The 14,934-nt window shown below is 50.0% G+C and overlaps 5 protein-coding genes across 5 annotated transcripts, besides 1 other annotated feature; all 5 read left to right on the top strand.

Moving 5' to 3' along the window:
* Positions 1–14,934: part of a sequence feature (contig 1.14 1606..364334(-1)) that runs on past both edges of the window.
* On the top strand, positions 1,130–3,817 carry ANIA_00899 (uncharacterized protein; the record flags this gene model as incomplete). Its single annotated transcript, XM_653411.2, has 5 exons — positions 1,130–1,217; positions 1,267–1,427; positions 1,492–3,462; positions 3,514–3,685; positions 3,736–3,817. 4 exons carry the CDS (start codon positions 1,130–1,132, stop codon positions 3,676–3,678), a joined length of 2,385 nt encoding a protein of 794 aa, XP_658503.1. The 3' UTR covers positions 3,679–3,685; positions 3,736–3,817.
* Positions 5,267–6,054, top strand: ANIA_00900 (uncharacterized protein; the record flags this gene model as incomplete). Its single annotated transcript, XM_653412.1, has 4 exons — positions 5,267–5,428; positions 5,487–5,690; positions 5,865–5,916; positions 5,957–6,054. The coding sequence occupies 4 exons, from the start codon at positions 5,267–5,269 to the stop codon at positions 6,052–6,054; spliced, it is 516 nt and encodes a 171-aa protein (XP_658504.1).
* ANIA_00901 (protein tilA) lies at positions 7,092–9,169 on the top strand (the record flags this gene model as incomplete). The annotated part of the gene is made up of 3 exons (XM_653413.2): positions 7,092–7,368; positions 7,431–7,905; positions 7,969–9,169. The coding sequence occupies 3 exons, from the start codon at positions 7,092–7,094 to the stop codon at positions 9,020–9,022; spliced, it is 1,806 nt and encodes a 601-aa protein (XP_658505.1). The 3' UTR covers positions 9,023–9,169.
* ANIA_00902 (Zn(II)2Cys6 transcription factor) lies at positions 10,095–12,018 on the top strand (the record flags this gene model as incomplete). Its single annotated transcript, XM_653414.1, has 3 exons — positions 10,095–10,907; positions 10,955–11,098; positions 11,146–12,018. The coding sequence occupies 3 exons, from the start codon at positions 10,095–10,097 to the stop codon at positions 12,016–12,018; spliced, it is 1,830 nt and encodes a 609-aa protein (XP_658506.1).
* Positions 12,806–13,753, top strand: ANIA_00903 (uncharacterized protein; the record flags this gene model as incomplete). Its single annotated transcript, XM_653415.1, has 1 exon — positions 12,806–13,753. One exon carries the CDS (start codon positions 12,806–12,808, stop codon positions 13,751–13,753), a length of 948 nt encoding a protein of 315 aa, XP_658507.1.

The raw sequence follows: 14,934 nt of genomic DNA, 5'->3' as shown, positions 1-14,934 counted from the left end.
AGGCACAATCAACAGCAACAGAACCCTTAATCTTGAACCATTGATATTGTGCGTCAATAATTGCACAGCGAATCCTGCTACGGACTCCAAGCTATCTCGTACACTCCTAGATAATGCAGAGGGATGCATCAGACTGACTTAAAGATACTAGACTTCCGCTATTGTGACAACGTGATAACGGTTGATAAGGATCCCATCGAGCTACTCGAATTTCAATTCGAAATAAAGCCATCGACACAGTCCAAGTGAAAGGCAATCCACCTTGAGAGTAGATATGATATTTTGGCTCGCTGGTTTTCACCTCTCGAGTCGTCAGACGGAAGCCACGCATTGTTAGAGAAAAGGGCGCTTAGCTCGCCCCAGGAAAGTCTCTACTTCAAGCTAGAAGCCTAATAGAAGGTGCCGCTGGTATAACCTCTGCACAGTAGTGTTTGCCTATCATGAAATATTTTGCGAGTTCGACAGATACGAGTTCGGTTGCAGTCGTCCAAACGGAAGATATTGTTATAACTGAAACGCGACGCACGCAGACCCTGGAAGCAATAGACTCTCATAAAGATGGCACTGAAAGTACTCTCTATACTCTTTGTTTTTTTCTGGGAGCCTAGCCGTCGGCTCGAACTGATGGGTTTACATGTCGGAGCCAGAGAAGTGTTCATGTTTCCAGTTGCAGGTAAACCTAGCATACTTGATGTTTGAAGCATATAGTCATGGACACAGATGACATATAACTGTTCAAGTCTCAAGATCTAGTCATATCAGGTTACTAAAAGAAGGGCTTGCATTTGTTGCCATTGTGCAAGGGCATACATACGGTTTGCATCTCTTAAGTATAGTGCTGATAAAAGAAAAGCACTATAATCACATTTGTTCGACTATAAATAAAGACCTAACTGGCATTCACTGTACTTATAGCAGAGCACACAGGCATACTTTGGAATGGTGACGCCGAGCAAGGACTGCAAACACCTGTTCTCCCAGGAACGCTTCACAACACACTGGCCATCTTCTCCTTCTATCCTCCCCTTACACTTTTCCTCCTACTCATCCTTCAGAATATCAGACCGCCAGCTTCAAACCGCCTCTAAGGTTGCACTACATTGTTAAGCTAAAATTTTTTCGAGCAAGGATGTCTGAAGCAGGATGCTGTTCCGAAGAAGGCCACGTCGCTGTCACTCAATCAACCGTTAATGGCGGTGGCAGCGCAGACACTGCTAGTAGCCTTCACGGGCCTGCAAAAGGTAATCTTTTGTCTTCATTTTATAGCCAGGACTGTAGAGTACAACGAGGACGAGAACCGGGGTGCTAACACGCTCAATATAAAGCTGCAAATCAGCCTAGTCAACAGGCACACACAACCACACTTTCCAGCTGCTCAAGTGAGCCCAACCTTATGTCTATCCATTATTGCGGTCAAGAGCAACCAAGTGAGTCTCTCTATCATCCCACCTGCATAGCATGTTAGTTAATCTCAGGAAAGACATGCTACAGGACAGTAACACGTCGCTGGATACCAAAGCGTACGGTAACCCTGACACAGAACCTTCATCAAGAGGCGATGAAAATTGCACGAACTCTTCCATTCCTCGAGGAGCTAGTTTGAAGCCAGCAGCAAATTCGTCGTCGGTAAAGGGAGTCCGGAGCAGCAGTCTTATACCCGTGCCAATTCAGAGGCGGAGCGCCGAACAGCTCGGTGCCACTTTACAGAAAAGGCAGAGTGAGACTTGTTTTTCAGGTGCTCGGCTAGTTGAGAAGCCTCGTGGACCTCGTCCTCGACCTCCGTCGGAGCAGACCACTCTAGTCCATGAGTCAACTGAAGGAATGGAACGGAAACCTGGACTAACACCTCCATCCGCATCTTCTTCGACTGTCAGCAGTTGGGACTTCAGGGATATCGGCGATCCCGAGAGGCCGCCGACTGTTTTTACTGGCGAACACCGTACACGGGTGCTAGGAACTCCAGGTCATCGTTCCCCAGGGCCTACTCTAAAAATCGCTTCATCTGCCGAAGACGTGATTATGGGAGGAGCGTCTGGAGAAGCGTCAAAAAAAGTCGATGCTCAGCCCTCTACCCCTTCTTTGTTTCAACGCCTGGATAAGCTTACGCCCAACACCCCAAAGGATACCAACAAAATCGGAGACACTGCCCTCGAATCGGTGGAAACACCACATTCCAAGGGAAGTGGTGGCAATAGTCAAGGAAGTACTCCGTCTACCCGGAAGCTTTGCCGTCCTCAGCTTCCGCTTGATAGCATTCAAAAAAGGGACATCAGTGGGAAAGAGATGTCCATTTCACGAAAGACAGTCAACAAGCCCAGCCTGAGTAGCCTTTTTTCACCAAGTTCGAGAAGCTTGCGACCTGTGGACGAGCCTATTGTGCCGAAGATACCAGAACGGTACCACACTGATCCAGAAACAGGAATTCGCCAGGTTCCTAGCAAGATGGCTGAGTCAGAGACTCCAGTGAAGGTCGCGTCGGAGTTTAAAGACACGACCAAATCTGAACCTGAGAGCACGCCAATGCCTGTGACTGCCATTAAAGTTAGTGCAATGAGCCCACATCCTCCTCGAACCTCTTCACTTCAGGCTTTAACCAACATCCCAATCTGTTCTGGCTCAGCGTCCAGCTCTGCTGTCACCGGGGAAGCTTCTACAGTGGCCACGAATTTGCGAAGGAACGTCACATTCAATGATATCGCGCCTTTCGCTTCGCACGTGGAGAATCTGAGTCAGAGCCCTGACAAGTCTAGGCTTTTTGAGTCGAGAAGCAACCATCTTCTGGGCAGCTTCCGCAATATATTTCGTTCTCGGAGCGGCACTGCTGAAAAGGAGCGTGTCAGAAAGGTAGATGTCGATGCACCAATCACTTTGACCGAAAACCAAGCCCCTAGCACTGAGGGGAGTGCGGCAAAAGATTATCATCTCCATAACAATCTTGAAAAGGGTCTTAAACTGAAGCCGAAGCACACCCGACTCTCCAGTGGAGTAAGCTGGAACAGAAGCTCCCGTAACCCTAAGAACGCGGAGTCGCCTACTACTCCAACCCCATCAGTTCCCCGTCTGCTTGCGCCTCCACACCGCGATTCTGAGGGAAACATACCATCATTCGCTCGTCCCACAAGGTCAACCCGTATAAAGGCAAATTCCGGCTCGAAGGAACAGGCTTCAGGTACTCTGCAGGGCCATGGACGCAGATCTCATGTGCGTACGGCTTCAACTGGCAGCCCCCAACGTTTGACCCATGGGTCCAGGCGCACCACCGGTAACTTATTGATGCTCTCTACTCAGAAGAGAGCAATCCAGTCCCCATCTTCTGTATCCGGAAGGACGGTGGGAGTCTTGGATCTGTCGATCGGCTGCACACAACCGAAGAACCTGGACGCCTTCCGCGCCTGCTTGGAAACCCTTTGCAAAAAGGTTGGCGAAGCACTTACCTCGCAGGAAAGAGACAGGCATCTTCGCGTAAGTCATCTGCTTGGTCGTCAATTATGTTGGTTTACTAACTGTCCTTAGCTTGCCCTTAGTCTGCAACAACAGCTCGCTGACTACCAAGGCATTGAGAAGGCCGCTTTGGATACCGAGACTTTAGCAAAAGAGAAGCTCTTGGAGAGACAAGTTGCAGAGGAAGCCCTTAATACGAGTCTAGCTGAAGTGCAGTCCCAAATTGAGATGGACTAAGTTTAGGGTTTGTCTCTCTCTCCTCCTCCCTAAGAGATAGTTTACTGATTCAGATAGAGCTTACGCTCATTTCAATATACCCAAAATTGGTTGATACGCTCGATCCATGTTTTGAGTTTATTTTCTTTTGTTTCGTCCTGCCCAGCAACCGTTGTCTTTGAATTCTCTGCGGGGGAAGACTCATCCTTGCGCAGCTGAAAAAAAAAAAAAAAAAAAAAAGAAAGAAAGAAAAAGGTTCTTTCAACATCTACTCTTTAACAGCTTTGGCCGTACACTACGACTAGGCTGAGTGGCATTGTGGCACTGTGACATACCAGTCATTCCTCGGTCGCATCTGTTTCCTCAATCCGGTACACATTCGGTAATCAGTTGCGCAATGAACTGCGAAAGTAGCAGCCGCTGGCAAACCGGAACGAAAACCGATCTTATGGATTGGTGTTGAATTGGACTTAGATGGGTTCCTTTCTCTGTTGACTCCTTATATTCACCTTTATTCCTAAGTCAAATGGACAAAGACCATAGCAAACCAAGAAAAAAACAAGGGAAGTGTATGTAAATTGAACAAAACATGTAGCGTGGTAGGCGGGGCTTGATGTTTGCCTGCATCTAACGGTGCAGAAGTCAGGAAGCTTTATGGTTACGTTGTGGTTTTCGATAAACATGGAGGATGTACGGCTTGGCTGTTAATAACGAGCCACATTTAACTCATTCAATAAATAAATTAGCGATTGGAGGGCGTGTGGCTTGCTTGAGCAATATACGGCTTGATCGAAGCCTACATGAACAATGACGCAGGCCATATTTAAGAGGTTACTTTCACTTTCCGACAGCCACATCCATATGGCAAGATGAGGCGTCCATATCCACTTGTATCCATGAAGGATAAGAGGAACAAAGCCGGAAGAATGATTGCTACCCCTTCTCAGGAAGGTTCTGCTTAATCCATGTTGTCTTTTCTCCGATGCGTGGTTAGTAATTTCCATTGCCAACGTCTAAACGTGCCTGCGTTATTTGAGCGTAATTCTACAGCAACTGAAACCAACAGCACCCTCCCACCCTGCTCCTCATCCTCTTTCTTCACTTTGCCCAAGCCCAAATCAAAGCCAAAGCAGTCAAACAGACGCGACAACCATATCAGCCCGTCATGGGGAAAGCTCACAGGTACCAGAGAAGCTCAGTATGTCTCTACCCATTCTTGGGCCTGCGCAGCAGCCATCTTCATGCAACGCCCTGTTCCGGAAGTTGCATGATCAACAAGTAGCAACACTGACCTGTATTTAATTAGAGCAGCTCACAGTTTGGCTCCTTTCAAAGAAAGAGGAGCTTCACTTCACGGAACCCATCCGCTTCCTTCAACCAGCATCAAGAGCTTGACTCTTTCGATGGGCGCCCCAATACACGTTATGGCTTTGGCCTTCAAGCCTTTCCTCACCGTTCTTCAATTCCTCCTTATCATCATCACCATCATACGCACGACGCTCAACATCCTCCCGCTCCTGCCTGGGGATGGCATGCTCGCCACGGCGGGCCCACCGGCAACTCTGGGAGCAGCCTACCGCTGAGATCATTAAATACTACTCCTCCAGCCATGCCCTATGACTTTCCACCTCCGCAGCCGCTCTACCCTCACGTGCCTTTTGCGGCAGATCGAGGCTCTGAAGGCCCGTTCAGGAGACCGGTGCATCATGGATATCAAGAATTTCAGACTAGACTGTTTCTGGACGAATATCGATTTCCCGGTTCTCAACAGGTAAGACAACATCCCGCTCCGCTGTGCCAGTTCAGTGCTGAAGTGCCTTCTTCCTTAGACCTACCAGCCGCCCCATCTAGAGGCTGGTATTCAAACTCCACTCGCGCACCCTTGGGAAGGAGAGAATGCATACGAACTGGAAGGGCCGCCAGTTGCTCAGAACATTCAGCTCCGGGGAGACGCGCCGGAGTTTGTTCCAGGCTGGAAACCCTCAGTCACCGAGGAATCTGAGTCAAAGCCCAAGGAGCCCTGCTGGCTTATCGTTAGTAGTTCTTGATGGGCTGTTGAATAGGACCTAAGGTCTTATCGCTGCTATCAGCATTCAGATTATTGGCCAGAAAATGCTGGCTGTGTTCACACATCGGAAGTTCTTTGCTTGCCTTTCTGTAGTGTATATTAGTGTGTTAATATATTTTACTCGTGGGTCCGTTCGCAGCCTTACCAATGCCTCTGCTTATTTTACCTTCGAACCGTATATATTAAGCAAAGTATGTCAATGTAGATGAAAATTGTAAGGAACTGGCACAGACCTGGCCCTTGAATCTATTCAGACACAGACTGAAGCTCAAGCTCCTCAATTAAGATCCACCGTGTGGGTCCTAATCCTTCCTAGCAAACATCACTGAATCCACCAAGCAGTCTTTCTCACCAACTCAGCTGCGCCTCTTCTCAAGAGGAAAAAAAGGTCTCCTGGATGTTTTCAATGAACAATGGCTTAGATGTCTGAGTAGCTCGACTCTTGTCCCGGAAAATCCGTGTCGAACTGGGCATTTAGAGCGCAGAGTGGTCGTCAGCCCTAGCAGCGGAATCTCAGGCCAGAGCAGAACAGTGTCAGGATCCTCGATTAACCCTGTTGTGTTAATCGACATCGCCTGACAATCCAAATAGAAGCCATGGGCCGTGCTGGGGCTGCGGATCGCTGGCCGTTGATGACCTTTCGTTTTTGTGCCTCAGCCGGCGACGGACCCTTTGGATAAATGACAAATCAATGAAACGCTAGCACATGCTCAATCAGCACGAGCAGGGAGAATAATGACAACGGGGCGCAGATACCGCTGGTCTTCTTTTTTTCAGAAGTATTCAGCTGGGGACAATCGCTCGTTAAGGCCTCCCGGGCAAATCCAGAGCTTGGCTGTGCACTGCAAACTCAACCTGCCATGACACGCTATTTGTGTTGGGTCAAGTTTTCAGTGTCGATCCACTGTCGGGCTTCAGCCGCATATTAAGCAGCCTCGACTCTCTGGTTCATGAGTCCATTGGTAAGTGTCGACTCGCTGTACCAATGAACTGGAAATCTGTTGAATCCGCCAGTTCATCAGGCCCAAGGCTGAGGGCGGAGACGCCCGCTAGTTTGTGGGCCCCTGGAATCGATCGACAGCCCTTACTTCTACATCCAATGGATCGGGCTCTATCTTGCGGTGTTTGGACTAGAGCTACGATGAGCTCCTCAAATCAAATCAGAAGAATCCCAAAGGATCTTACATGCCAGCGCAGCTGTCCTACTCGGCTGGAGGGATTCAAGTTCGGAGCAAAGAGCGGCAAAGCGTCATTCATTTGCCTAGCGTTCACCGTGGAAAAGGGCTTATATATTCAGAGGTATCGCCCATTCGCGCACGATTATAACTTTCGAGGTGATTAGGTGGCTCTCGGTCGCGTCTCCATCATGGGTTTTCTACGCCGTCGCTCGATGATGCAGGCCCTCCTGCTCACCATAATATTCTCTGCCTATGCCTATGGTGCAAATGTGAAAACAACAGGGCAAATGGTTTCTTTCCAAGTCAATCTAACTTGGAGCGATTATCAGCCTGCTGGGATTCCCCGAAAGATGATCCTGGCTAACGGCCAGTTCCCAGCGCCGGCGTTGAGATTGAAGCAGGGAGACGATGTCGAATTCTTGGTCAACAATGAGATGCCTTTCTCCACTACTGTTCACTTTCATGGTAACCTCCTCCTTGCACAATCCATTTGAAAGAATTGCTAGGGAACTGACGCAGTGTGCCAGGCATTGAGCAGCAGGGTACCCCCTGGTCCGACGGTGTTCCCGGTCTTTCGCAACGGCCCATTCCTCCCGGTGAATCGTTCCTTTATAAATGGCGAGCAACGAACTATGGAAGCTACTTTTACCACGCTCACAGCCGGGGTCAGCAGGAAGATGGTCTTTACGGAGCGATTCATATTCTGGCTGATGATTCGATTGAAAGACCATTTGCTTTGATATCAGAGGATGAACAGGAGATTCAGTCTATGAGAAGGGCTGAGAGCGAATCTATCCCTATCATGCTGTCGGATGTGCGGAGCCTCACCTCGGCGGAAATCTGGGATGCTGAAAAGGCCATGGGACGTGATGCGCTGTGTGCAAATGCTTTGCTGGTGAACGGCAAGGGGTCCGTGACCTGCCTAGGACAGCAGACCATTGATGAGTACACCTCCGTTGCGCAAAGGGGTGTTTTGGGAAACCAGAGCTTGACTGACATAGGGTATGGTCAACGTGCGAAAGAATATATGATAGCTAGCTTCAGTCGCGGCTGATACTTTCGCAGATGTCTTCCGCCAGACAACCTTTTGGCGCAGGGTCCATGGTCACACAACCTCAGCGCCATTCCTCCAACGGTATTTTCTGATTGTATCCCAAGCCATGGTCTAACAGAACGGTTCTACCCGGACGCTACCAATCGATACGCCAGCTTCGACTTGGTTAGTGCGGCGTTAGTTTCGACGATCACCTTTTCAATTGATGAGCATCCCATGTATGTCTATGCTATCGACGGAAGTTACATCAACCCCATCGAAGCCGACGGAATCACCATAACGAACGGAGCTAGGTATTCAGTGCTAGTGAAGCTCGACAAACCAAGAGGGGACTACACAATTCGCGTGGTAAACACGGGTCTCAACCAAATATTGCACGGCAATGCGCTGATGACTTACCATAACGGAATTGGTCCAATTCAACAACACCCATCAACTCCATCTATAGACCTCGTTGGTACACCTACATCAAATCACACCCTGTTGAACGAATCTATGATTATCCCGTTCGCTGCCCAGGACGTGAGTCGAGTAGATGTCGCTCAAACACTTACCTTGACGCTCGAGCGCTACAATGCTTCGTACACCTGGACTATGGGAGACTCAAGCTTTCCTCTACAGCTAGAAGAAGAATCACCGCTCCTGTTCTACCCCCAAACAGCATCCAAAAACTTCACTGCTACCAGTAAGAATGGCACATGGGTCGACGTGGTTTTTGACGTTGCGAACGCCATCCAGCCCCCTCATCCTATCCACAAACACTCTAACAAATTCTACGTTCTCGGCGGAGGCAATGGAAAATGGAACTACACCTCCGTGGCCGAAGCAGCAAAGCATATGCCTGAGAGCTTCAACTTCGAAACACCCCAGATTCGAGATACCTTCGCCACTCTTCCTGCTGCTACTGGTCCGACATGGTTGGCCCTTAGGTACCATGTCGTCAACCCTGGGCCGTTCCTGTTGCATTGCCACATTCAAATTCACCAAAGCGGAGGCATGGCATTGGCTTTGCTAGACGGGATTGACGAATGGCCTGAAATTCCGGAGGAATATCAGCTTGCGTGATTCGAGGAAGTATCTGAACAGGAGGATGCTCGTTACAGATGCCGAAGTATCACACCGGCTGAGTAACAAGTATCACAGCTGTATATAGAGGTTTGGTCAATTTGTTGTACGTTCTAGTAATTAGTAATATATTTATAATTCTTCTACCATAGAGCCAACCACTGCTCTTTCATTTTTCCGTTTGACAGGTTTTGCTCCTTAAGATTTCTATTGTTCGAAAACAAACCTAGATAATGCCTGAGCTATAACCCTTGTCGATGGCCTGTTTGTACCACGTTGCACCGTTGTGATCGTTCTCCACTACGACCCATACTTGTGGAGTCCTCTATGAGCGTGCCTGTCTGATGAATATTCCCCTTTTAGCTGGTTTCAAGTCGAAGGACTCGAGCCAGCGCGGACGGTTTAAAGTCAAGTCGAACCGCGGAAAAGGGGCATCATTGCAAGAGTCCCTCTCGTCTACTGCAACGGTAAGTTTTCTTCAATCGAATAGAACGCGAAACTCCGCCTTATCAGGATGATGTAAAACTCTGTACATAGAGCGGGCGAGACCCCACCAAGAATGGTTGACTAGGTATGGTTACAGATTGGCTAGCGCTAAGTGTAGATCTTCTCCGCATGACTATACAGCGGTGATATAGGCGGTGGATATATTGCCGGACTATTGCCCGTGGCGGCGTGGCCCCGTGCTTTGATACCCCTGACCTGACCCAGAGTCTCGGACACCTCCTGAGTCTGGGGTTACCGCGATTGAGGCGGGGTAACTCAACGAGGTTACAGCGCACGAGTCAGCAGTAAGACGCATCAGTACTGCACAGAAAGAACCCAGGCAATTAAGCTGGATATCGAAAGAAGGCTCGAGTTCTCAACCTCGGATGTGAACGCAGTCAGCGCTATCCCCGCACTAGTTGAAGCTACCTGAATTCCGGGGGCCGCATTCGCACTGCTTACCCTTTCCTGCTTCTTTCCTCGACTGCCCCTGCCGCCGTGTTATTCGCATTCAGCTACAAAATACAAATTTACTTCTCACGCGGCGGCGCTCGCGCAAGGCCCCGCCGAACCAGATCAGTTCAATATGGTCTTCTGCGGTAAACCGAGTAAAGGTTGCGGCGAATGCCGATCTCGCAAGATCCGGTGCGATCAAGGCCGACCAAGCTGCGCACAGTGCGCTAAAGGAAACCGGGCCTGTCCCGGCTACCGAGATGAGTTGTCACTTATGTTTCGCGATGAGAGTCAGCAGGTTGTACGCAAGGCAAGGGGTGGCACGTCAAGGAGGCGGACAAAGAAAACGACAGGCGCCTCGAAGAAGAAGGAATATGCCGTGGCCGCGGCCAACAGCAAATCCCCCGGCGGCGTGTCAGAGTCGCACAGCAACAGCAGCCTCAGTCCGGATGAGTCCTTATTTGTCGGAAAGGCGGGTACGCCAACACAGTCGTCACCGTCGGCACCGTCGGTGTATACTGCGAGTGACATCATCGACTTCAATGATTTTGAAGAGGTGAAGCTCATCAATGAGGAACAGCTTCAGATCCAGCAACTCGCGCACGAGCCCTGGAATGCACAGCCGTCTTGGCAGCTGACGGTAAATGAAGCCGTCAGCTACTTCCTCTGGCATAATGTGTGGCCTGGAGAGATGTTTATGGTGAATTTCAAGCTCAAGTCACCCGGGCATCCCAGTGCTACTTTGAGCGAACAGGCGCAGATGGCTGCGCTTGTCTCTGTGGGGACGGCCATGATTGCACGTGTGCGGCGAACGCCAGACTTGGATAGGGTTGCTGCGGAGAAATATGAACTTGCAACCACGCTGCTTCTGCGGGCAATGGCCAACGACAAGGAATCAAGAGCTAATGCAACCTTATCAGCAGTTTTGTTGATGGCTATTTACGAGGTATGACCTGCCATCCACTTATGAATGTCTGCTCTAACATGACTCAGGTGATCACTAGCCGTTCTATAAAGAGTATCGAGAAGTGGACGATGCATATAATAGGAGCAACCGGGTTACTCCAGTTACGAGGACCGGAACACCTTCAGAGCGAGGAGGGCCTCAAGCTCTTTGTTCAGTTGAGATTTCAGATCGTATGTTACACAAAGTCTATAAAGAGTGCTGGGCTAACAGTGGGAAGATCATCAGCTGTCTCCAAAGAGGGATACATGTGCCAAAGGATCTCCTGGAATGCAGCAAGATTGCGATGTACTTACGACCACAAATAGACGCCTACTGCGATCGACTGATAGTCATAGCCGGGAAACTCTCGAACCTGCGAGCAGACCTTATCCGAACAAAGATCATGACAGACCCAAATGAAACGTTGTCAGCCGCGTACGCTATAGAAGCAGAATTGCTGGCTTGGGTCGCGGCTGGCCCGCCTGATTTCTTATACACAACATATGAGTGTTCTTCACTTGAGGAATGGGTTAGGATGTTTGGCAACAAACCTTTCCCTTATAACAATCAATACCACGTGTACCGCGATCTTTGGATTTGTCATACGTGGAATCAATATAGGTGTGCGCGGATTATTGTCTGCGAAATCATCCTGAGTTGCTTTCGCCGGCTTTCGGCCTCCTCTCCGACAATGGCTATGTCCAAGGAGCTACAGAGTCATTGCGCCCGGATCCGCAATGTTACACGTGAATTAGCAAGTGACATTTGCGCTAGTGCTGCGTACCACCTCGGCGTAGAGGGCTCCACTGCATCCGAGTTCACCGTCCCCACGAATTATTGTTACGTCGGTGGAATGCTCCTCCTATGGCCGTTGACGCTCGCTGGGGGCTCAGAACCGATCGACCATCCACTTCGAAAGTGGACCCGGGACTGTCTGCGGCTCATTGGGCAAAGCATTGGCATTGACCAAGCTTTGGCTCTCGTCGATGTTCTAGAAACAGAGGCAGGGGTGTTTGAGGGGCTGGAGGAGACAGAATCTGGAATCGTTTTCCCGACAGGGGGCGACGCGAGCGCCTTCAATCAGGTGTTGATTCCGACGTGGAACGTTTAATTGGCTACATAGCATATCAAGTTTAGATTCGAATATACCCTGGATTGAATATGGGGCCCGGGGCTGTGTACGGAGTTATGTCACGGGATTTAGCGTCGGGCTGGGGCGTACATATATGAATGATGGATGACTATACATATTTTCGGAGTTGGTCTACTGCATAGGTCGAATGCATTCAGTTTCAAGGTTGAATCCTTGTGTCACAGACGATTCTCATGTTTCTAGATCGTATGCATTGACTAGTTCTGCGTACAGAACGTTAAGGCTGACTCTGCAGGACATGCCGCAGTTCCGAGACTCCGCCTCAATTCAGCCTTGTACGACCAAGTATGGAACTAAACCATATTCACTCTCACAGCCTCCATCACACCTTCATAGAGTTTGGCGAAAAAGATTCTGACTCCATTATTATGGATCTATTTGCATAAGTCTTGGCCTTGCATCAAGTGAACCAGTCTTTCACATTCAACAGAAAGCGCCAGATAATGCCTTGCGAGCGCCTTGCCTTCGAGTACTGTTAGGCTTGGGTATATATACGAAGTAAGCCGGTGCACAAAGTAAGTACGGTAGCCTAAGGCAGGACTATAGTAAACTTCAAGTGACCGAAACCAGAGTGCAGTGTGAGTCAAGAGACCGTCCATTGCACAACCACCTTACGTATTCCCTTTACTCCCTCAATGTCTCTACTGCGAGGACTCTTCTCTTCTTCATCTATTTCATCCTCTTATCTGCCCACTCTCCATCTAACAACCACTCGCAAGCAACATACCAGAGCTCCAATACAGCCATGGGCAATTGCCACTCTGCTCAAGATCACCAGCACACGGTCCCTGCCCAGCGCAAGTCTGTCGGCTCCAGATCCCGGCACTCTTACGTGCAGCCCATGCAGCCCTACCAGGCCCAGAACCATGACCAGCCAAATCGAGGCTCTGGCGTTGACGTTTGGTCACCACCACCTTACTCTAGCATAACACCTCCGGCACCGGCAGCAAACAGCTCGAGCCTAACGGGCGCCATCCTCGACACCGCACACTCCTTCCTCAGCGCCTTTGACACCATCTTTCTCGTCGATGACAGCACCAGCATGCATGGTAAACGCTGGCGAGAAGCCGAAGACGCCATTGCCGCCATCGCACCGATCTGTACACATTATGATGCCGACGGCATAGACATCTACTTCCTCAACCACCGCAACCACTCGCGCTCTGGTTCCGAAGGCGGTACTGCAGGCGGTTATAAGAACGTCACCGACGCCCCCGGTGTCCGCGAAATTTTCAAATCCGTCTCCCCCAGCGGCGCAACGCCCGTCGGAACGCGCCTGCATCAGATCCTCACACCTTACCTGCGAGATCTCAAACGCCTTGCCTCTCAGAGCCGCGAGTCGGAGCTTAAGCCACTCAACATCATTGTCATCACCGACGGCGCGTTTACCGATGATGCGGAGAGCGTGATTGTTCGTGCTGCGCGGCAGCTGGATGACCCTAGTATACAGGCTGTGCCGTGGCAAGTGGGTATTCAGTTCTTCCAGGTCGGCGACGATCAGCAGGCGAAGGAGTACTTGCAGGCCTTGGACGATGAGCTCGTCAGAAGGCGCAGTTACGAGGGCATGAGGGACATTGTCGATACGGTGCCGTGGAAGGGGGATAGAGGCACCGTGCTGAATGCGGACGGGATTCTCAAGTGTGTTTTAGGCGCGGTGAACAAGAAGTACGACAACCGGGAGGCATCACATTGATTTGGTTTCTTGGAATTTTAGCCTACCTACGCTCCCGTTAACTTCGGTGTGTTTAGGCGGCGGTTTGAATTCGTTTACCTAATGGCGGCATCAGGAGGTTCTTTGCATTTGGTTTTCGGCGTGAGGATCCCATGTCACAGTAGACGCTGGCTGCCTGAAACATACGGCACGCGAAGGAGAGGGCATAACTTTTAGCTCAAGTTAGATCAGGGTGACGTCCCTGACACTGATCCTCAAACAAGATGACACCTGAAACAATAAATCCAACTAGTCTAGTTTCTTGGTATACTCCCAATATTATGATCTCACTGGACCAAGAATTAGCCGATTAATTTAGCACCGCATCCTGGTGAACATCATTGGCTGTTTTGAAAATTCTCCTTGTCTGTGGGGAGGAACGATCTTCGGTCAGTCCGAGCGTCGTTCGTCAGTCTCAGCTGCTCAGTCTGGTTTGTTTGATGAACAGCTGCAGATACGGCCCATCCTAGTGAAAGGAGAGCCCAGTTCTATCTCTAGTTCACCTGGAAACGTCGCATAGTCTTGGACAGGACGATGCAAGGGTCAGAGGGATATTTTATTGTGATATCCACTCCCCACTATGAAGTCTGTAAGCGCCCTGCTAGTTCGCCCGACCATGCCCCTTTGGGCCCAGTTTTGGCCAAACCATGTGCAGCGGCAGCGATCTCGCTATTTGGCTAGCTTCTACTTCAGCTTGGTTCCAACAACCACGCTGTGAAGATCAGATGGATCGAATCGAGTCTCTCAATTAAAGACCAGTTTCTGGTCTCCCCCTGACGAATAATGACAGGCTATTTCCCCGGCCCACTGTCTTCGGTCGCCGTTCGTTGCCGATGATCGATCCTCTCTGATTTTCTCCGCCAAGTCCGATCGCTGATCAACAGTTATAACTCGACCTCGTCTCTCAACTCCCGGCGCTGCCACGTATGAACGCCTTGCGTATCGACTCTCGACCGTCAACTGTTTCGAAACCTTCCTTTCTTCGGCCCCTGCATCAGACGCTGACACCTATCGTCATCCTCCAATCGCCTGCTCTCTCCCTGTGCCTTATCTGCAGCGTCGGCGCTTGCAGATAGCCTTCGCGCCCTCACCATTGGCTCTCAGCTCTCTCGACCTAATATCGGTTTCTCCAATTTCAAACCCCTGCGTCGGCGCGGCTACTG

This window comes from Aspergillus nidulans, chromosome VIII (assembly GCF_000011425.1).
Source record: "Aspergillus nidulans FGSC A4 chromosome VIII".
Taxonomy (NCBI): domain Eukaryota; kingdom Fungi; phylum Ascomycota; class Eurotiomycetes; order Eurotiales; family Aspergillaceae; genus Aspergillus; species Aspergillus nidulans.
This window is presented reverse-complemented; position numbering and strand designations above follow the sequence as displayed.